This window comes from Centroberyx gerrardi, chromosome 9, assembly GCF_048128805.1.
Source record: "Centroberyx gerrardi isolate f3 chromosome 9, fCenGer3.hap1.cur.20231027, whole genome shotgun sequence".
NCBI classification, from domain to species: Eukaryota; Metazoa; Chordata; class Actinopteri; order Beryciformes; family Berycidae; genus Centroberyx; species Centroberyx gerrardi.
This window is the reverse complement of record NC_136005.1, coordinates 22,809,677-22,831,561: the sequence shown is the minus strand read 5'-3', so window position 1 is coordinate 22,831,561 and position 21,885 is coordinate 22,809,677. Positions and strand designations below refer to the sequence as shown.

Genomic DNA, 21,885 nt, shown 5'->3' with positions numbered 1-21,885 from the left:
CTGAGTGAACACAAAGTACTGCGCAACGAATCAGAGCATCCAAAACAAGCGCTACCTACAGGTAAATAATGCAAACTCAAGGGAAAAGAGACAGGTGGATGGAGAGCAAAGGGACAAGCAAGACAGAGAGGCGAGAGATGATGCAAGACACACCAAAGCAGAAGTATGTCAGGGCTAGTATGCAAACTCAAGCCCATGAAAACTACATATCAGTGACATATGATGCAGAGAGGCCAATGTCCAAGACAGCGAGGCAAATAACATGGATACTCAGACTGAAGGACTTGCAATAACACTAATACCTTGCAGAACAAATGCAAGTCACACACAATAGGAAGAACCAAAATGACAAATGAGTTTCACTCAACACTCACAACCACGCGGTGGGTATATCTTGGCGGCCTTTTAATACAGACACAAAAGCTATACACTTTCCAAAATTGCAGACAAAGTGATACAAGGCGGCGCAAAGCTTACTATCCTTTATTGACTTTAATCTAACAGCAATTCATTCCAAGTCAAATAATGCTGACGCACTATCTACTGTAGCTACAGCACAAAATGCAAACTCAAAACCACAATAAATTCCTGACAAGGACACGGACAGAACGTTATTTTCAGCCAATGATGGGAGGCCTCAGAAACGGAGACAAGGAGATACTGTTCTCACCACAGATACCTCAGAGTTGCAACAAACACTGGCAAAGTCAGTGTTTGTTCAGACAGAACGCCAGGTTGTTTTATATTCAGACATACAGGCATACGAGAGACGAAAAGTAAACATGCTACAGCAAATATTTGTGGAAACGTGGCTGTACTGGTTCGGGATTGGGGAAACTATAAAAGCAGCGCAGGTGATGGTAACAGATCATGACAAGCTCAATGGGTGTAAGAGAGGTGGCACACCAGCTGAGAGTGTAACAGAAACTGACAGACAGAGTGAGAAATGGAGGCATGAGTGGTGAGTCTTATTGGAAAAAACAATTCGCACAAACTGCACTTAAAGAAAGGGCAATAAAGAAATCCACCGTGACTATTAGTTAGACAGGGAAAAGACAGATGGCAACAATACTCAAATAATACTGAATGATGGTCAGAGAGGCGTGTGAAGTGAAAGGGAGAATATCATGAAGATGGGGGGAGGATTCAAAGGGTTTCCATCAGACATAAACTAAAGCACACAGAAAACACCAAGCATGTAAAAACCCAGGCATAACTGACATTGCAATTCTAATCTACAGACTATCAAGTTAAAATTCACCATTGCATCAAACAGGCCATGTATGCACCAAGCAGGAAAAGTTGAAACACCAACCGGAACATTTCATAAAAACCACCAGATTTCATACATGCGCTTGTAATCCCTACAAATGCACAACAAGACAGACCTAAGATGTTCATAACATCTAGCAGGTTGGTAGCTTATGACATGTCCGACACGCAGCATGCATGGGGCTGGGGTGGTCGGGGCGGTCTGGGATTGACCTTTGACCTCCAACCCCGGGGTTGTAGTTTGGACCCGAGCAAAGCCCTGAAGACCCAGGGGATCGAGACCACAAGCATCTGGATCTTGAGGAAGAGGAAAGGCAGCACATTTGCCCGGACCTGCCTCAGCAGACTCTTGCACAGAAACAACACCAGCAGCATCTTCCACAGAGGGAGAAACGGAGGGATGGATGGAGAGATGGAGAGCAGAATGTATAGATGGACAGAGAGAAATACATGTACAAAGATGCAGAGTGGAGAGAGAGGAACACATGTGAGGAGGGAGGGATTGTAGTGGATGGGACAATGACAGATGGTGGAGGTGAAAAGAACCTGCTGATGCGTGATGGAGAAATGTTTCCTACCTCTTTCAGGCGCTCCATGTCTTTGAGGTAGAATCCAATGTAAAAAAGGCTGAGATAAGAATTTACAAACTGAAACTGCAAGAGAAAGGAAGAATTAGGTGTCATGAAGAGAGGCAATATGCTGGTGTGAATATGGAAACTTGTTTAAAAAATTAGATTGCAAATCACATCGTTATGATACATTTCATTTGATAAACAGCCACTCACAAGAACCATTTTGATGATGAGATTTTTCTCATAGGCACTCTGGAGTCTGTAGTTTTCTGTGGAAGCACAATACAAAAACCACACAGTCAGCATTACCTATCAGTACTACTGCACCAGCACAACTGTGTCAACATAAAATAGTAAACTGAACATACTCTCTCTTACAAAATGTACAATACTGCAAAATGAAAACTCTCATTACTTTAGTAGCATTTGAAAGGAAGAGTATTAAGGATCCTGGAATGGCTTTGAAGAATGTCTTTTATGAAAACAATCTTTCACTGAGATAATCTTTAAGAATATTCTTTTTTTTTAGACCAATTGAATGTGGAGTTAATGATGTTCCACACTTTTAACGCAAGTATGCACTGTCTTTGACTGATACGGCAATAAACGTGGAAGCTTGAATCTCACCCATGTCATTGAGCCAGCAGGCGATTTTCCTGTACACCTCGTCACATGCAGTCACAGTGATAGCCAGCATGATTTTGGGGATGAAGCGGGCTAGCCGAGGCATTTCCTTGATCCCCATCACAAACTCCTGCAGAAACACAATCACAGCTTTTCACTGAACTCGCTGGTCACCTCCAGGACAGCACAGACTGGAACAACAATGCTGCACAGCATGGACAGGCTTCTGTTCGCTCCCAGATATGAAATAGGCAGTTCAAGCTCTAAGTACATTCACTCTGTGTTCAGGAAGACTAAAGTACAGAAAGTGTCCTCCTAACTCTCTCACATGAACATGCCATTGATTATCCATTCTTCACTTCTGCCATTGGCGATTATTGGCATTTATTCTTGTCTGTTTGTAAGTGTGTTTAGGTACATTTTATTAAGTAAGGGACTGGGAAGACATTAAGGAAACAGTGAGGTAGCCAAAAATAACATAAGAACACTACTCATTTGTTTTGTGAAGGACAAGAGAGTAGCACAAAATGTTTTGGTGACCCTTATTTCCATTGAGGTCCTGTAGCACAGACCTACAATTTGAGGAAGATGACATTTCCTCTTGTACTGTACTTTGACATAATTGCAGTGCACTGTACAATGCAAAATTAATTCCCCCATCATTAGGGTCAAGTAATAATACATAACCATCGCAGAAATCTGACTTTTGACAATGCTTGCTGCACCGGTGCATCCATCCTTAAAAGGGATTCTGCAGCACTAAAGCAGGATAGATGTATGGTGTGGAAACGACTACTGCTACAGACACATATCTCAGATTTTGACAACTGACCGACCTGCAGCTCGAAGCAGATGAGCATGGCCAGGAAGACGAAGCAGAGGCAGAGGATACAGATGGGCAGGCTGACCAGCCACCTGAACACGCGCCTCCGCCACGGAGGGTAGTAGAACTCCTCACATCCCGTTATGGGACTGCAGCGCTTCACTCCCTGCAGGGGGAAGAGAGGGGGAAAAGTATGAAAGGGCATGAAAGAGGAGAGAGGAGAGGAGAGGAGAGGAGAGGAGAGGAGAGGAGAGAGACAGCTCCTCTCACCCTAAACTGTGGCCGTGGCTCCTCCAGGGACTCAGCAGGGGTGTCCAGTGTTCCCCACTTGTAGGCCAGCTCTGCCCCCCTCCTCTTCCACCGCTCCAGGAACAGGGTGGCCCACACCACGTTGAACAGCGCAAACACCACACAGCAGATGTCACGGCTCGTCTGAAGGACACACACACACAAACACACATCCACTTGACACTTACATACTGTGAAAATCAAATGGTTCCAAACCCTGAGCTCAAATCATGTAACATACAAAGCAAACTCCTGTTCTTTAATACTTACTATCAACTTTAATTTCCTCAAATATCTACAGCTACTTTCTTCTTCTGTGAAATGCCCTATAAAAAAGCATCCTCAGGAACAGTGTATCCCACACCTTTACTCATTAGAGTAGTGTAGCTTTTCATTTCCTGTATTTGTAAACTTGTCTAAGGAAAGAATGGGAGATAGTTATCCTGAAAAGTGCAGGGGCATCAACCCTTTTTTCACAAAAAAAAGGATGATGATGATGTGTTTTCTCCTCACCTGGTCTGACTCAGTGAGCATCCACAGCACAAAGCCGATGACAGCAGGATATAGCATGGAAGTGGTGTAGAAACCCAGCCAGGCAAAATACATGGCGATCTTCACCCCAAAGTAGTCACAGATATCATCTGCAAACACCACAGACAGAAAAAAGAACAAAAAAGACAAAATACAATGAGTAAGTTCATTTATTATGGTCATTATAACATAAAACACTGTAGAAGTGCAGAATAAAAAAAAAGTAGTGAGGAAGGAAACATGAGCAAAAAATGGGATGGGAATAGTGTCAATAGTATCTCTTTCTTGTGGTTGTACCGGTTTTTATGTTGAGTCATGAGACGTCTGCAGACGTGTGTGTGTGTGTGTGTGTGTGTGTGTGTGTGTGTGTGTGTGTGTGTCTTGTTCCACTGACCTAAGGGCTGTTTCTCACAAACGGCCTGGACCCAAGACTTCATCAGCTGACTGAGGATCCTCTGCTCATGGAGAGGAAACACCTGCTGGATCACACCTCGTGCACTCAGCTCAGGGACTGGAGAGAGAGAGCGAGAGAGAGAGAGAGAGAGAGAGAAAGAGAGAGGGGGGGGGGGTCCAAACACAATGACATAAGAATGAAATATTCTGAAAAAGCTATTCCAAGTTTCATGATCTTGCTAAATAATAAAAAGCTTCCTTTTTTGTTGGGAGAGGATAAAAATACTGCATGGCGAGCAGCTAAGTTTGTCTACTCCGCACAAGTACGTAACGCTATAATATTCCAACATGCAGATGAATGTATTAATAGATACATATTACATGTACAACGTATAATGCTACATTGTAGGGTACATGTGACAACTTGTACTTGTATTTTCTTTAATCATGTGATCTATACTCTTTACTCTATACTCACTTTACTTTAGAGAAAGAAAGAGAGAGAGAGAGAGAGAGAGAGAGAGAGAGACAGACAGAGAGAGAGAGATAAATGCACATGGAAGCAGAGTAGATACAGAGAAAGAAAACAAATGCTATTGACTGTAGTAAGGCGATCAGATCCATCATGTTTGGATCCTTGTGGGCGTAGGCCAAAACCAACTGGAGGATTATTTTCAAAGCTTACTAGAGAACTGCCCTCTGTTTAACAAAGACAAACATCAAGTGTCTGGTAATACCGGACTGTTAACTGATGCTGCTTACTGATTGGCTGGCCCTCTAGGAAGTTGATATTATGAAGCACCTCCCCCTGTTTGGCACGTAGATTGTCCAGCCAGTACTTAATGATGCTCTGCCTTTCCTGTAGGGAACAAAAGACAGAGAAAGAGGGTGAGGGTAGTGTGTGTGTGTGTGTGTGTGTGTTTGTGCACTAACACTAACCTGTGAGGTAAAGAAGCACAGCTCGCTCTCGATGTTCTCGTAGATGTAGTCCTCCTCACAGGAGAAGCTGCGTGTTCCTCCTCCAAACTCTGGCTTCACAGCTTTCCTCAGTCCCATCTCCTCAGCACCTCGCAACAAACTGCAGAGAGAGAGAGAGAGAGACGTTAAAGGAAAAATCCACCCTCAATATGTCTCGTTGCTGCATTGCATTCTGGTCTATTGAGGCTACTGTTGGTGGAGAAATTGGTCTCTCTTCCTCTTCTACGATGGATTTCTCCCTGTGTGATTGTTGGTGCAAAATGGTGAGTCTAGAAAGAAGCTCTTTCTCTTTGATTCTGAGGGACTGACACCAAAACCTGACGTTTACTGTTGATGTTTCAGATAGCTGAGAGATTTTCTGCTATTAAACTCAATTGTAGTCTATATGTGATGTCACATTGTCTAGGTTTGGCCATATATCCACAGGAATAAGAAATATACACCACCAAACAACAAACTGGGCCCAGAAATGCAAAGTACAGCGCCAATAGCTGTTTTGTGTGAAAGTGTTTTAGGGTGGAATTTTCCTTTAAGCCCCTACACACCACACACACACACACATGCACAAACAAACACAACACACAAGTCCCCTAACTCTCCTTCTCACACCCTCACCTCATCACCCTCTCTGATCATCTCATTTCCCAGCCTCCCCTGCTCTCTCCTCTTCACCCTTCATGCCTTCCTCTCCATCCTCCTCTCCTCCTTCCTCTCTTCCCTTCCCCCCGCTCTCCTCCCCTCTCACCTTCACTCGCCATCCCTTTATCTCTCCATCCTCGCTCCGCTCCTTTTTTCTCTCCCGCTTCCCCCCATCCCCCTTCACCCCATCATCCTTCTCTCCTCTCCTTCTGTCCTTCCCAGTGGCTTTGTGCTGAAATCACAATAATAATGCAGCACCACGCCCTCTGTTCCCTACTGGCTGACAGCTCACCTCTCTCACACACATATAAACACACACACACAAACACACACATACACACACGCAGAAACACAGCCTAGGTGGGCCTGTAACGTCCATCCATCATGCAGCTACAGCCACATGGAGGACCAGTACGGTGAGGTGCGTTCAACACCATGATGGATTACAGCAGAAATGTGAGGTGTAAGCTTCTGTACCACCGCTGAATACTGCTTAGCCCGCACCATGATAACAGCAAAGGTCCTCGTCTGAGAAAAAAGCGAGGCTGTATCTGTTCAGACCAACTGTTTAGTAATCCAAGCCAATAACGGCGAGGCCCTTCAGAGGTATGCAGCTCCTGCCGCTGCCAGGAATCTTAATGAGATTCTCCCTCACCTCCCTCTCTGGCTCCCAACCTCTTATTTAATCAAAAACTTTATTGCCTTTTTCCACTCGCTCTCTCTCTAAATACAAGGGGTCTTAATTTGGAGGCGCGGTCAAAGACGGCGCGTGGACGAGGCTAACCTTGTGAGAGAGAGTGGAACACTGCTGAGGGAGGGCTGCGAAGAGAGCCGCGCTGTGGGTTTATGCTAATTTGGCAAAAAATATCCATCAGACGTAATGTAAAACTCAGCAGAACGCAGTGGAATAAATAGCCAAGTCAGAGCTGAGGAATGGATAATGGATGGCATGTCAGGTAAGAGAGGACGAGGAGGAGGGGGAGGAGGAGAAGGAGGGAGACACCTGTACATTAGTGTCTGACTGAGTGTGTTCGCTAACTGCGCTTTCTGCTGGACTTGTTTTCACTGCAAGAAATGGAGATGGTTTTTGGAAACGGCCCAAGCAGCAACACTGCTGCTGGACGGTTGCTTCTCTCCCTCAAGAGGAACATCCTGCGTTACTAGCAAAAAAAGAAATAACAAAAATGTGACACCCAGAGGTGAACTGAAGCCAGGTTCCCTAGTTGAGGAGCCACTCTGCCACCTTAATGCTACCATACCTAATACAAATGTAATTCAAAATGATTATATTACACCGAATCAATTCCAAACCCAAGAGCGAGAATAATACTATCACAGTTGGTAGGATAATATTACAGTAAATATGCCTATGTATGATGGATACAACAGTTCAGTTTCACTTGACACAATAGCCCAGCAAACCACCTGCAGCCCTCAGTCGGCCGTTACTCTCACACAGGCAGACCCACGTTCTCGCTGCTTCACTATGCAACGGGAATTACTATTCAAGGTGAATTAGAGATGATGGCATAGTTTCTGGGTTATCTTTTCTATCACTTAAAATGTAGGTCAGCCCATCTACCTGCAGGTGTGTGCGTGTGTGTGTGTGTGTGTGTGTCAGGAGAGAGCACGCATGGTGTCACACGGCAATCTGCCTTGAGCTGTTCATTTAAAACACACTGGCACACTTTCAGCGAGCGTTGGCTCCATCTCCCACCTCTTTTCCCTCCCTACCACTCCTCTCTTTGTCTCTCTCTCTCTCTGTCTCTCTCTCTCTCTCTTTGTCTCTCTCAGTCTCTCTCTGTCTCTCTCGTCTTTCCTTCTGGCCAGATCCATCTGTCTATTCCTATTCCATTCATAGGTACAAAGGCTTGGCTGAGACTCTCTGGGTTTTTTGCGAGGCCCTTGTTAAATGCACAGTCAGCAAAACGGACTTAACATCTGACAAGCGGTGAAATGCATTATGGAGCGGCGAGTGCCACCCTGCTCCCCTGGATTGTATTTCTCCGTTTTTATACACTAAAGTCTGCACTATGATTAAATTGACCCTGCGCTCATCCCCAAATCCCCAGGGGGATTTGCCAAAAAAAAAAGGGAACTGAGATCCGTTGGACCCGGTCTGGGCAGTGTAATCAGAGAAAATACAATACATACTGTTTAGCCTGACTCTAACCTTCTGTAAGACGTTAAATAACAGCCAGAAGCAGAGGAGTGGCGCCTGTTAAACCAGGAACCATTGCAGCTTTACTAATGATTCAGCGTGTAAGAGCTAGACTGCTGTGCTGTACTATAGCAGCAGCTAAATATAATACCATGATAAAGTAAGGTACCTGTATTATACTGGAGTCCCTGGCACAGAACAGCGGGGATATTTTTGTCTTTAAATACATCTTAATCCCAAAATACGTACATATAAATAACCTCAAACTACCTACAGAGGAAGTTATATATACTGTAGTATTTACTCATGGGTTTATTAGTTGAAGTTACTGCTGCAGCTCCTTTGTCCATTAATGACTTCTGGATGTCTTTAACATCAGATCGACTTCACGGTACAGGAATGGCAAGTGTGACAAGTCACAAGGTGTTGCGCTCCAGGTAAAAGTCAAAGGTAAACTCTAGTTACCCTGAGAGGACGACCCAGTAACCAGACACCTGTCAGCAGTAACTCTATCCTCACTGTAGCCCAGAACTCATTCTAATGGAAACAAATAGGCAGGGTGGTTAATTCATACACCTGTAGTTCAAACAGCAGCGACCACACTGCCTGTAAAACATCACAGTCATGCCAGAAAAGACAAGGGTGGTTTTCAGATCCGATGAGCAAGTTCATACACGACTACAGCATAATACAGCAGGCTTGGAATACTGATCAACTGATGCTAATAGTTGATGTTCTCTATCAAAGGAAAGTCAGAGATCTTTTATGAAATCTGGGGACACTTTATGCAATTTATGGGTAATGACTCATTCACAACAATGTTGTCTACCTGATAGTGAAATTCTACCTGTACCATAGTTTTGTAATAATCTCTAATTTATGTATACTTGATAAAGTCTTGTGCTTTTCCTGATGTTTGTCCTATATCATTCTGGTTGGTTGTTGATCAGTTAGATCTAGTTAGGTTCATTCTCTGTAAAGTCCTTTGAGACATGCATGTGATAAAGGACTGTATAAATAAACAAACTTGAACTTGAACTTCAAAATGCTCTACCTCATTTTTTTTTTTTTTTAATTCTTAATATTTATATTTACTTTTTTCTGGGAGGGGATGTATTAGTATTACTGTTATTTAACTTTTTATCTATTGAATCATATTTTTTTCATTTTCATACTTTTCCTTTTTTCACTCATTTATTGTATTCTGTTCCTTAGTTTTGTCAATTTAAATTAGAACAGCAATAAATACATCCCAGCCTCCCGTGACCCTGAAAAGGAAAAGGCGCATAAAGAAAATGTACTGAATGAATGAATGAATAACAATAGACAGCCTGTATATAGAGCACAATTCTCCACTGAGCCGACTGCTTACTTTTCATATGTAGCGGTGACGAAGAATGCGTAGACTCGTGTGTGCTTATGGTGTCGGATTTGGATGATGAGCTCTGGGATTCCCAGCCGGATGTGGTTCAGTAGCCATAGCAACGTGTGGTCATCTGTACTGTCTGTGGCAGAGAAGACAAAATAAAAACACATTTCCATCCATACAGTACACCCACAGTCTTGCACTAATGTTACTGAGCAGCTGGAGGTTAAGTGTCGCACTAATGAACACTTTGATGTGAGTTGGTGAGGATGAGGAGGACTCTTCCTCTCTGCTTCCTCTACTGGTTCAGAATTTTTTTCCGGTCTAACCTTCAGGCTTCTGTTGAGAAGGTTATTGATGTATCATCTTAGCATCATCTTCATCAATATTATCTTCATCATCAACAACATACAATTTTAATGATAAAGGTCCCGTTTCCACTGTGCTGGTAGATACTAGTGGTTTAAAACACTTTCGGGTGTTCAGTGGTCCGCTTGGGAACTCTGTGCTTTATAAGAGACACATATTCACCTGAAATTAATTGAAATGAAAGAAATTAAAGGAATGATAGAGTCTCCTTCTTCATCCTGGAGAATGAGAATGTAATTTACAGGCTTTTTTAATTGTTAAACAAAATCCTATCATGGAATAAGACTGTGTTTCACATTTCTTGAGGCTGTGGTAAACATTATAGCAAAGAAATGCAAGTATAAGAGTGTTTCATACTGCATGTTTGTGTTTGGCAGCATAATGCAAGCATGCGTTTCTGGTGTGTGTGTGTGTGTGTGTGTGTGTGTGTGTGTGTGTGTGTGTGATTGTGTGAGTTAGTCACCTGCAAATGTCATGAGGACATCACAGTTCTCAGTGGGCACCGTTTTCATCCAAGACTTATGGGACATGATGTGTCTCCCAGCCTGGAGCAGCCGCTTCCCAAACAACTTATCTGAGAGAGAGAAAGAGAGAGAGAGAGAGAGAGAGAGAGAGAGAGAGAGAGAGACAAAGTCAGAGTCAGAGTCAGAGTCAAGCAGTGTGAGAAGCAATGACACACATTTTCGGTGAACCCCCCCTCAAAGCCCTCACCCCCACCGCCCCAGCACACACACACACACACACGCACACGCACACGCACACACACACACACACAAACTCCTTCTCCACTCAGCCAGATTTAAATGTCACACCCCCCTCACTATGAAACATGAGATTGACAGAAATGGACTTAACTCCGTCCTGCCAAGACCAGAGGCCAGTCATTGTCAACACTGTGTGCACTGTCTCACACACACACACACACACACACACACACACACACACTCAGTTCAATCAAGTCCACACATGTCAGCACAGTTCTTTCTCATGCTGTGGGCTGAACCTCATCGACACCGACATACAAGTCTGGGTCCGTCTACACTGTAAAAAACAGAAAACTCTTCAACTCTTCACTACTCATGATAGTTAAACATTTCAACCACACTGTATCCAGAGCCATGAGTTGTCCCTATTCCTAAAGTCACACAACAGCAAGCCAAAAATAGCTCTACTGTAGCCATCCAGTAATGTCACATTATAACACGGTCACCCTCAGTGCAGCAGTCCAAAAGGAAATAACACACAGTGTGTATTTATTCTGAGGTGGACACTGTTACATTATGGAAACATGACAGTTTGAGACAAACGCACTGCAACTTTTGTCTCCAGGTTTGGACGAACTTTACCTTTCTTACTCTTTGGCACCTCAGTCATCTGTCACTGACCTCGGCTCATCAATCTGCACTCCAGAGAGTCAGCGGGGCCAATAGTTTAAACAGGGACTAAGCGATTCTTTGACTGGGGCCGGTGTAACCCCAGACCCCGCTCAGTTTGTAAAAGCCTCCGCCTGGGTCCTGAATAATAGTGACGGGAGCCTGGAGAGAACGCCCGTCCCAAAACAGCCCTGTGATCACTGAGGCGCGGGTCCTCAAGAGATGCCGGAAACTGGGGCACATTCCAGAGATCACACACACACACACACACACACACACACACACACACACACAGGCACGTTTAGCATCACGCAGCCCGCATAAAGGAATATACCGCTTCTTTAGAGTGAAGGCATTGGAGCGCTGTGAGCGAAGGTAAGTGACACATAATCGAAATGTGAAGGTGACACATTAGTGCTGAAACGATTAGTCGATTGATTGATTAGTCGATCAACATAAAATTTCTCGATTATAATTTTGATAAGTGATAAATCATTTTAGTCATGTATCAAGTAAAAATACCAAAAAGATTTGCTGCTTTCCTCTGCTGCTTTTTTCTTTTTTGGCTGCTGGGCAGACTAAGAAAAAAAAATTAAGAATCACTTTGAGCTCTGGTGACTTGTGATGGGCATTTGTCATTATTTTTGACATTTTATAGACTAAATGATTAATCAATTAATCCAAAAAATTATGGATAGATGAATCAATAATCAAAATCATCATTAGTTGCAGCCTTACTGCACATTTTGTCTCTTGTCTATATTGTATGCTTGTTTAGCAGAGTTACGCCCTACCAACAGTGTTGCTTATTTACATATCCATGTGTGCAAGCACACACACACACACACACACACACACACACACACACACACGGTCAAGGCCACAGCAGGCCATAATATTAACCATGATATCACCACCACTGTCATGACACTGTCCCTTCAATAAATCATATCTCTGCATGTTCTGGGGATCCAAAACACCTGCCACATAAAAACATCATTGTTCTGCTGCTCAGTGTGTCCCTCTACTTCCTGGAACAGGCTAATGACAGAGAGAGAAGGGGGGGGGGGTTTCCTAGAAACGACACAGAGGGTCTTTTCCACAGAATAAATAAATGTGCACATATGCAACAGGGTAAAATAAGGTTGAAATATTTGCCTTAGATGCTGTATCCCCTCATACTTTTTGCTGTGTCTGGTTCAAATCAGTGTAGATAGGAATTTGGTCTTATTTTACTTTCAGAAGGGACACCACAAGTAGCATCTAAGAACACTTAGAGAGAAGTAATGCTAACACAAATACAAGCTTTACTCAAATCTGAGGCCTCATCATCTGCCTTTTGATAAAATTCAACTTGACATATTCTGTGTGAAAGGTAATATTTTCTGTCAAACAAAACATGTCGGAGTTACAAAATCTTACCTAAATATTTGACTAGGAGCTAGCATTATTTAAAGGATCTATCTGCGGTACTTACAAAGAGGCTGTGACAACTTTATCTGGCTCCATGCTGCTCTTCCCTTCTGAAGAACGTTTTCGAACATCACAACAGACCGAACGGGGAAAAACAGGGAACGAGGTTAAGTTTGACTTTTTAATCTCGAGTGCTGCTCCCAGATACTGAAATCTGGCCGGCCGCTTGACTGTGCCTCAGATGAAACGCAGCAGGCAGCGCCAAGGACATGACAGGCATTCTAATGAGTCCTGTATTCATCACTAAGGACACACACACACACACACACAGACAAACACACACACACAGTCCTGGGACAGCCAGCAGATTGGTTTCAACACTTCTACAGTGCTTCAATTTATGAGCCTCATCAGCGAGTATGTGTTCAGAGGGTTTGTGTGCATGTGTGTGTTTGGCACTCGGGTGAGGGTGTCTCGTACGTTGTCTGTCAAGGCTCGACTGCACTGACCGGGCCAGCGTGACAGGTGTGTGTCTGTGTGTGCGTGTGTGTGTGTGTGTGTAGACGAGTCTGTTTCTGCAGTACACAAACACACCAGGCCTCGGCTTCCATGGAAAAGGCTGTCGTCACTTCCAGTAAATTAGCCTCCTCAGCGCAACACACCTGAGACCGCGGCCAGCTGAGCGGAGACCATTAGACTGTTCTGCACCAGGACCAGCGGGGCTGTAAGCCCCACTTGCAGACGTCACTAATTCAGACGTCTGCAAGCACCGGTCAAATTAAACAAGGGGGGTGAAGGAGAGTTGAGCAGTTTCCCCCTCTTGTTTCATCTCAAATCTATAGTTAAAGGGGCCCTATTATAAGAATTCAATGTTTCCTCTTTTTATATACACTGAATGTACAAAATATTAGGGACATTTTCCTGATATTCAGTTGCAGCCCCTTTTGCACAATCCTTAACAGTCCTTCTCTAACTTGTCTGCTTCCCTACATCTCCTCCTTTGTGATTGGTATAGATTTAATAAGGAAAATCAATAAGGTATAATGGATTTTATATGGATTCACCTCATCAGTGTACTTCATGGAAAGAGTAAGTGGCCTTTTGTACATTCAAGGTATGATCAAATATTTTAATGTAGACATTGTAAAAAGTTTATTTTGTTTGAATGGTTAGATTTCAAGTCATTGCACATTCAAAAATCCATCTTTTTTTTTTAATGGCAGTTTTGGACTAACTCCAGGAAACAATACTAAACAATACTAAAATCCTTCCAATCAGGGAAGTTGCAGCATTTGAAGTGGAAAGCCTCCACTCAGCAGGTTTACCTCATTTGAATTAGAGGAGCTGCTGCTGTCAGCCAAACAGAGTCCAGCATGGTGACTGTTCTGCCTGTGAGGATAGGAAAGTGACTTGTTTTTCTTGATTTTGATGACACTTAAGTGATCATTAGTGATAAGTGATCATTGTTTTGGTGTTTTGCCCTCAATGTAGGAACTGGTCCAACTTACTGTAATAATAAAGACACTCAATGTAGACCACGGCTTCCGTTTATTGATGCCAATAAACCGCACTGTTGTTGCTTCCGTAAACATAAAACATATCACTTCCTGCAGCAGAGGATTTCTCCCAGGAAAGAGGGGCCGAACCTCCTCACGGGTGTTTAGAACAGCAAATACAGCTTTCATGAACTGGTTATCGGTTGAATCACTGCTGTATGGTATCATTCGGCAATAGAAAGTAGCAATTTGTCTATATGAAAAAGTTGCAGATTATTTTAATAAATACCCTTTTAACTAAACTATATTTATATAGTTGCAGCTAGAGGGATTTGGGTAAACCAGAGTGAAGCTCGATCTAATCAAACTGCCCTCTGTTTAGAAGCTTGTTTAAAGTTTTCTGTTTGAAACTACAGCCCAGCTGGTAAATCTACTATCGACTAGATAGAAAGAATAATCATAGATGTTGTTTATGCTGCAAGCTGAGTGGCTTTATGAATTAAAAAGGCCCTTTTGGCTCTGTTATAGAAACCAGGTTGTTGTGTGAGCAGGTTGGCCTGGGACGAGGGGCGATACAGATAGAGCCTGTATTACTCAAGGCCTTCGCAGTGAGACGATGTTCCAGGGCAAACTCTTATCAGACAGCAGCCAGGCAGCCAGAAGAAGCAGGGTGCCTTTCTGTGATCCCAGATTGTCTCTGAAGCATTTCTCTGGGGTGTTTGTGTGTGTGTGTGTGTGTGTGTGTGTGTGTGTGTGTGTGTGTTTGTGTGTGTGTGTGTGTGTGTGTGTGTGTGTGTGTGTGTGTGTGTGTGTGTGCGCGCAGGTATTTGTATATGTGCATGTGAGTTTGAGATATGAAGTACCCCTTTGATAGGGTGTAACTCTAGTAATGGAAGTCCTGTTGAGCGCTAAAATGAAGGTCACAGACACTTGAGTGAAGAATTGATGATGCATTCAGTGTCTTCGCTGGCTGTGGGAGTTTGGTATTCATGCTTGGTTGGAGCAGCTTTGGGCCGATTTTGACGATTTTGATTGGCCAGGTAGGGTTTGTTTTCATTTTTGGGTTGAATCTGCTAACATGTTTAACAAAAAGCAGAGCAATTAGTTGTTGGGAAGTTGGGAATGTTTTTGTGGAGTCATACATCAATAGTAGCATGTGTGTTGGTGAGAGTTTGAAATGATTAATCAAGTCAGTGACATCATGGAGTAATTCAGTTAATATATTACTAGTTGAGGACACTTATTCGACATGATGACAATAATATGAGCAGACAAACCAATATCCTAACAACATAGGAGAACTTTCAGGTTCAGTAAAACGCCTGTGACCTATTTTGGTTCCTGAGTCATAGTTTAAGAAACACTGGCTGGTAAAATACCATTATAAGGTAATAAGTAATAATTAAGTGAGTTAGGAAATGTAATAGAAATGCAATAAACATATTTTTGCCTTGCTGTCATTTCAAATCAAAGGCCCACATACAATATATTGTATTTAATATGTAGTTTACCACCCACTTGTATAGCTTTAAATGTGGGTCTAAACATGTCTTTAATGGAAGGTGGCCAGTGCTTGGGGTCAGTCTATGTATATCCAGAGCGTGAGCTGCTTGAGCTATACATTACATGTCACAGTAAATCACACCAGATAATGCAAGATGGATGGGCTGCCACAGCAGAAATCTAGACCTCAGTGACAAGGAGCTGCACTCTTAGCAAATCAATGAAAAACACAGCAAAACACATCAGTAACTAACTAATTTACCACACAGTGTATTGCAGGTCTATAGGACTAGAGTAGTACATTTTACAGGCCACACAGACTACGATCTAGTTTCAGATTAGAAATCACATTCCTGAAACTACTGTATGGAGGAAGTCCAGAGTTGTGGTCACACCTTAGAGTACACAGTATGGCACTAGAGCTGCAACGATTAATCGATTAGTTGTCAACTATTAAATTAATCGCCAACTATTTTGATAATCGATTAATCGGTTTGAGTAATTTTTTAAGAAAAATACGTCAAAATTATCTGATTCCAGCTTCTTAAATGTGAATATTTTCTGGTTTCTTTACTCCTCTATGACAGTAAACTGAATATTTTTGGGTTGTGGACAAAACAAGACATTTGAGGATGTCATCTTGGGCTTTGGGAAACACTGATCGACATTTTTCACCATTTTCTGACATTTTATAGACCAAACAACTAATCGATTAATTGAGAAAATAACCGACAAATTAATCAACAGTGAAAATAATCGTTAGTTGCAGCCCTATATGGCACTTTACAGAAGAGCAGTATGTGTCCATTAACTTAGGTTTACAAAATACTAAGGATACTAAGAAATACTAAGGATTTAATAGTTTCTTGCTCCCTATCATGTGCTTTCAAACTGTTACAGTGGCATTTTGCTGCCCACATACAGCAGTAAACATTCATTTAGTGACACAAAATGCGGCCCATATCCTTTTAAGGCCTGCAGCACAGGCTTACTGTATGCAATGTTATACATAAATGAATGAATGAATGAATGAATGAATGAAATGTCATTTTCATTTGTACCTCTAGAGAAAGTTGCCTTCACTCCTAATCTGCCTGGCAACAGAGTGAATTTCCTCAGAGACCAGTGACTAGAGCAGGATTTGACTGTTATCAGCAGCCAAGAATTGGTAATTTTACAAACCAGCTCTCATTCAGCCAGACAGAGACGGAGACAGACAAACAGAGACAGAGACAGAGAAACTGAAAGCAAACCAGACAGACGGGGAGTCAGTCCGCTACCTAGACAGAAAAACAAACATTTCTATCATCACAACTACTGAGTGTGTGAAACAAATGTCTCTGTTAGAAGGATTGCATCAGTGAGTGGGACGGAGAATCTAATCAGGTTCAAACAATCCAATGATTTCCTTAATTAGAATCGTCTCTGTCTCTGGATCTGTGTGTCGCCGCCCCGCACAGACGAGCCCCCGCCCAGCCACAGTGAGGGGATGAAGACAACATTACAGCTAGTCAGTGCCCTTTCCAACCTGCTCCCAACTCCCAGCCTTTGTCTTTACACACACACACTCACACACACACACACACACACAAAGACGCAGTGCACACAGACAAAAACAAACACAGACTTCACACACATAAATGCACATGCAGACACATATTAAGACACACACAGCTCTAACATCACTGCATACAGTATACACACACACTTCTAAAAACATACAAACTTACATGCACCAGCATACACATTCAAGTGTGTGCTGAACAAATCATGCAGCCTCAGCTACATAGTAATGTACACAAGCCAGAGAGGGGAATCTGCTGTTTGCTAAACCATTCCATCTATGAAGATACTGTGAAGCTAAGTAGTGGAATCTGCAACTGCAGCCTACATGCCTTGAGGGGAGAAAAACATTCAAACCTTAACCCACCCTCTTCTCCGTTCCCTTCTCTCTCTCTCTCTCTCTCTCTCTCTCTGTCTTCTTCCTCGCTCCCTCCCTCTTTCTCCGACTCCCAAACACTGACTCGCTTTATTGCTTGTCGCAATGGCCACCTCACAGCCCCCCCCCCCTCCCAACGCATGCTAGCACAAAATGAGCCATGTATGCGTAAGCATTCTGTGTGCGTTTACAGACACCGCACCGGCACACACACACACACACACACACACATACACACACACACACACATACTTCTCAATTCCACATTGGCTCTTTCTTTTTCCACTGGCAGCTGTACACACAGATTTGTTTCAGCCGATAGGAGCGCCCCTCTCCCTCTTCTAGCAGGGCGTTCTTTCTGTCTCCCTCTTCCCTCTCCTTTTCCTCCATCTCAGCCTCTCCTTCTCTCTCTGTTCCCTCTCTTCCACCTGATGGCTCTCTCTCCTCTATATATTTTTGCCTCTATCATCCCTGCCTCTCTCTCTCTTTCTCATCCAGCCCCTCTCTTAGACCCCCCCGGTCACAATCCCTCTTTCTTTGAGTCCCGCTTTCTCTCCCTGCTTTCTTTTTCTCTTTCTCTCTCTCTCTCTCTCTCTCTCTCTCTCAGCTCTCCTCTCCCCCCCTCCCTCTCACCCAGTCTGTCTCATCAGTTATTCGTCATCGTGCCGCTGTGTGCACGGTGCTCCTGTGGACGATGCCCTCACACTGAACGCTTACAAGATCAGCCAGTCTTGGAGCAAGCCCTCCAAAATGTCTTTACTGATACAAATAAACACCCTGGCACACATGGATAGGCTAACAGACTAGATACAGACACACAGACACACACACGACGGGTCACACAGTGTTGTTGCTCCAGTGGCCGAGACCTATCACATTAGTGCCCCCTGTAAAAGCTTCATTCCAGGCATTAGCAGTGGCATTAGTGCTGCTCCGGTTCGCTTTACACGGCCTGCGAAACCGTCTCTCGCTGGAATCACTCAGTAAACACCGTCATTAGAAGGGATTGAAGGTACATGAAGGGGATTTAAATCACACTGTAACTACTGTGTCAAAGAAAAGTGACGACCAACTACAGCATAGGCATTTGCACGACATTGGCTCCAAGATGCATTTTTGAAAAAGCAAGTAGTGAAAATCAGTTTCCAAGCAATACTGCAATCTCCACTGCCTGCCTCTAATTACCAAACTCACTTTCTTCTTTTTCCAGCCACTAATAAATGCTGCAGAGATAATCTTACCATTGTATTCATCCCAGTTATTACACACAGACACTGGATTCAGCTTCAGTGCAGTCCTCCAAAGGAACCTGAATTACTTTCTCTATTTAGTACAGTAGAAGAAAGAGAGAGGACACTAATAGAGAGCGCTGCTGAGATGAGAGACTCTCTGTGCGATGTAATTCAGATTGGGACTAGATTGTCTTCCTACGGCAGGGAGAGGGGAGGCGTCTGTTCTCCCTGTGTGATGAATGGGATGAAGATGTCGGCGCTGGTGGATGTCAGAACTCTGGTTTCCTCATTAACAGGCACAAGGGGGATAATAGGGACTCGTCCTTTGCTTCGACATAACAATGATTACATGCGACACTGGAGCAGCCCGTGGCCGAGAGCCAGAGGAAGGACAAGGCGAGACCATGTAGGACGAGAGAGCCCCAATCCTCCCACAGTGGAATATCTGAAGCATTGCTTTCCCTCGTCCCATCTCCTCTCCCTTACATCTCTTTCTTTCTGTCTTCCTCGCTCCGCTCCCCACACTTCCTCTCACTCCTCGTCTCCCACTCTCTCTCTCTCTCTGCCAGACAGGCTAATAGGTGGTTCACTCCCGGTTAGCTGGTTAACTCGGGTGAGCTGCCTCCGCGATGAGGGGAAAGGGGCAGGGATAGACCTGTCTTGTCTGTCAGGGCTGAGGGCTAAATGAGGAAAAAGGCCAAACTACAACGCTGTCTCTTATTCAGCCAGGTAACAATTATGAAAGAAAGCCAGTGTTGAATCTGAATTTCATGCCCGGTCCATGCAGAATACTCCTTCAGATAGGCACAGACTGGTTATCTAACTGGCTGAATTGGGCATTGTCAAGAGGAGGATTACAAATTATGAATAAGCGAGTGGCGATGAATGCAGCGTAGTGAATGGCAGCTTTTGTGGGACCAACAGACCTCCTTGTTGAGCGGCGGACACAGCCGGACTCAACTGCCAAAGTGCAGGGAGGCTTTTCTAATGAACACACAGAACAAAGGCACATGGATTACACTTACCGACAGTGCGGACACGATCACGAGTGGTCATTTGTGTGCTGTAAGGAGCGGGTTTAAGTCACTGTAGTACTGTGCCGTTTGTTTTAAACATGCAGGGTTGGACAAGGTGAATTGTAGGGGGGGGGGGGATATACAGAGAAAAAAGCAGAAATTTTGAGATTAAAGTAAAAAAATTGTGAGAAAAAAAACTCTGAAATTTGTGAGAAAAAAGTCCTTAAAAAATACTTTCAGCGTTTTTTTTTTCTCTCGCAAATTTCTGAGTTTTTTCTCGCAATTTTTTTTTTCTCTCACAAATTTCAGACAATCTCAGAATTTCTGACTTTTTTCTCAGAATATTACCCCCCTTACCCGGCTGCAGTAAAAAAAATTTTGCATGCAATGGCCCTAATACTCTTCCGTAAATTTCAGATGTAACCAAAACCTTATCTGAATGGGTTTACCTTTAAAAATGTAAGTGGGGGATAGGCCTGCTCTACAAAACTGAAACTGCAGGTTAAATGCAAATTGTTTAATTATTACTACAGAAAATGTTCTTATTTGGGGCACAAACAGGGTCAGATGGAGGTCCCAACAGCCCAGCCTTTCTGTGAAAACAGACTCATACATTTTTAAGGAGCTTTAAGAGAAGGCATTAGTGTGTAAGTCAGGCCTCGTACTTCTGAATTGTTTTACTGGGCTGGAAACTAGCAACTGTTTCAGGAAAAAATAGAATTTGAGGGATGAAGAAAAGATTGTATCGCTCACTGACTGGTTCAGGGGTCATGTGAGAGTCAGTGCATTTTCTAGGAAACTTGCACTCACAACTGTTGTGTAGAGGTTTAATATATTATGGGGAAAATGTTATGGGAATGATAGATTGGTATCATCAAAACAGATGGGATTCAGGTCAGTGTCTCATGAGGGCAGGATGAAAAGCCATCTCATTCATAATTACAAACAAGTATCACTATATAAAAAGGGCACTCTACTGTAGTGAGACATACCAACACTATAGCTCAAGCAATCTTGTCTTTCTACTGTAACTGACACAGATCAGAGGGTATTTCTACTCACACCAGATGCTGTGTATTGCAGCAATAGAACAAGAAAGGGTAATACCAGAGTGAATTTTAACAGTAATGGTGAAACGATAGCAGTCAGTCAGTGAATCAGTGTGATGGCTGAGGACGAACAGCTCTGGATGACGGCATGCTATTCTATTCCTGGACAGGAAAGATGGGAGCGAGGCTCCGAGCCGGATCAATACCCAGAGGACCCGGCGATTACTGTACATTACTATACACCATTCCTCCCATTTCCTCTCCCGTTCAATGACAAGCAGAGGAAGACATTAATGATGCGGCTTTGATTTCTTCTGCCTTTCAAAAGGAGCTGGAGGAGCGGGAGAACATCTATACAGCATTATATCCTGACTTCTTTGGCTCTACACTTTGCATACTGGAATTAAGGATGTCAGTGACACCATTATACATTTTATCACGTAACAAAATGGAAATGAGATGAAAAACGAATTACAATGAATAAAAGCTTTGGTAGTACCGTAGTATTATTCCTTGCGTAGTTCTTTCATTAAAGAGTACAATGGCTATTTGGTCCGAGGCCAAGGTTACTGTAGCATTGACTGAATTCACCCAAACGGGTGCAATTGAATTTCATTCAAAGAAACTTGCGGCTTTAAGTTGGTGAAGCTTCCTCAATTATAGAAGCAATTGAGTTAATCTTCTCTGTGGGTGAAGTGAGACAGTCAAACTCAAGGACCTTCACACAGACAACAGGCTGATGACTCTTGTGCTTCAGTAAACAAGGATCAGGAGACAAGAGTGAAATACTGGAGACGTTTCTCTCAAATGTAAATAGGGGTGTTGGAGCAACGGTGACGTGCTTTATT

The 21,885-nt window shown here is 43.3% G+C and overlaps 1 protein-coding gene across 1 annotated transcript in view; it reads right to left on the bottom strand.

Moving 5' to 3' along the window:
* Positions 1 to 21,885, bottom strand: part of ano8b (anoctamin 8b) — a 34,942-nt gene that overhangs the window by 5,394 nt on the left and 7,663 nt on the right. The window contains exons 2-12 of the mRNA XM_078285830.1: positions 10,480 to 10,590; positions 9,654 to 9,786; positions 5,443 to 5,581; positions 5,266 to 5,362; positions 4,505 to 4,621; positions 4,093 to 4,220; positions 3,562 to 3,723; positions 3,305 to 3,457; positions 2,472 to 2,598; positions 2,058 to 2,113; positions 1,851 to 1,925 (exon numbers count right to left, since the gene is read on the bottom strand). Of these exons, the coding sequence (XP_078141956.1) occupies positions 1,851 to 1,925; positions 2,058 to 2,113; positions 2,472 to 2,598; positions 3,305 to 3,457; positions 3,562 to 3,723; positions 4,093 to 4,220; positions 4,505 to 4,621; positions 5,266 to 5,362; positions 5,443 to 5,581; positions 9,654 to 9,786; positions 10,480 to 10,590 (1,298 nt within the window). The remainder of the gene's footprint in view (positions 1 to 1,850; positions 1,926 to 2,057; positions 2,114 to 2,471; positions 2,599 to 3,304; positions 3,458 to 3,561; positions 3,724 to 4,092; positions 4,221 to 4,504; positions 4,622 to 5,265; positions 5,363 to 5,442; positions 5,582 to 9,653; positions 9,787 to 10,479; positions 10,591 to 21,885) is intronic.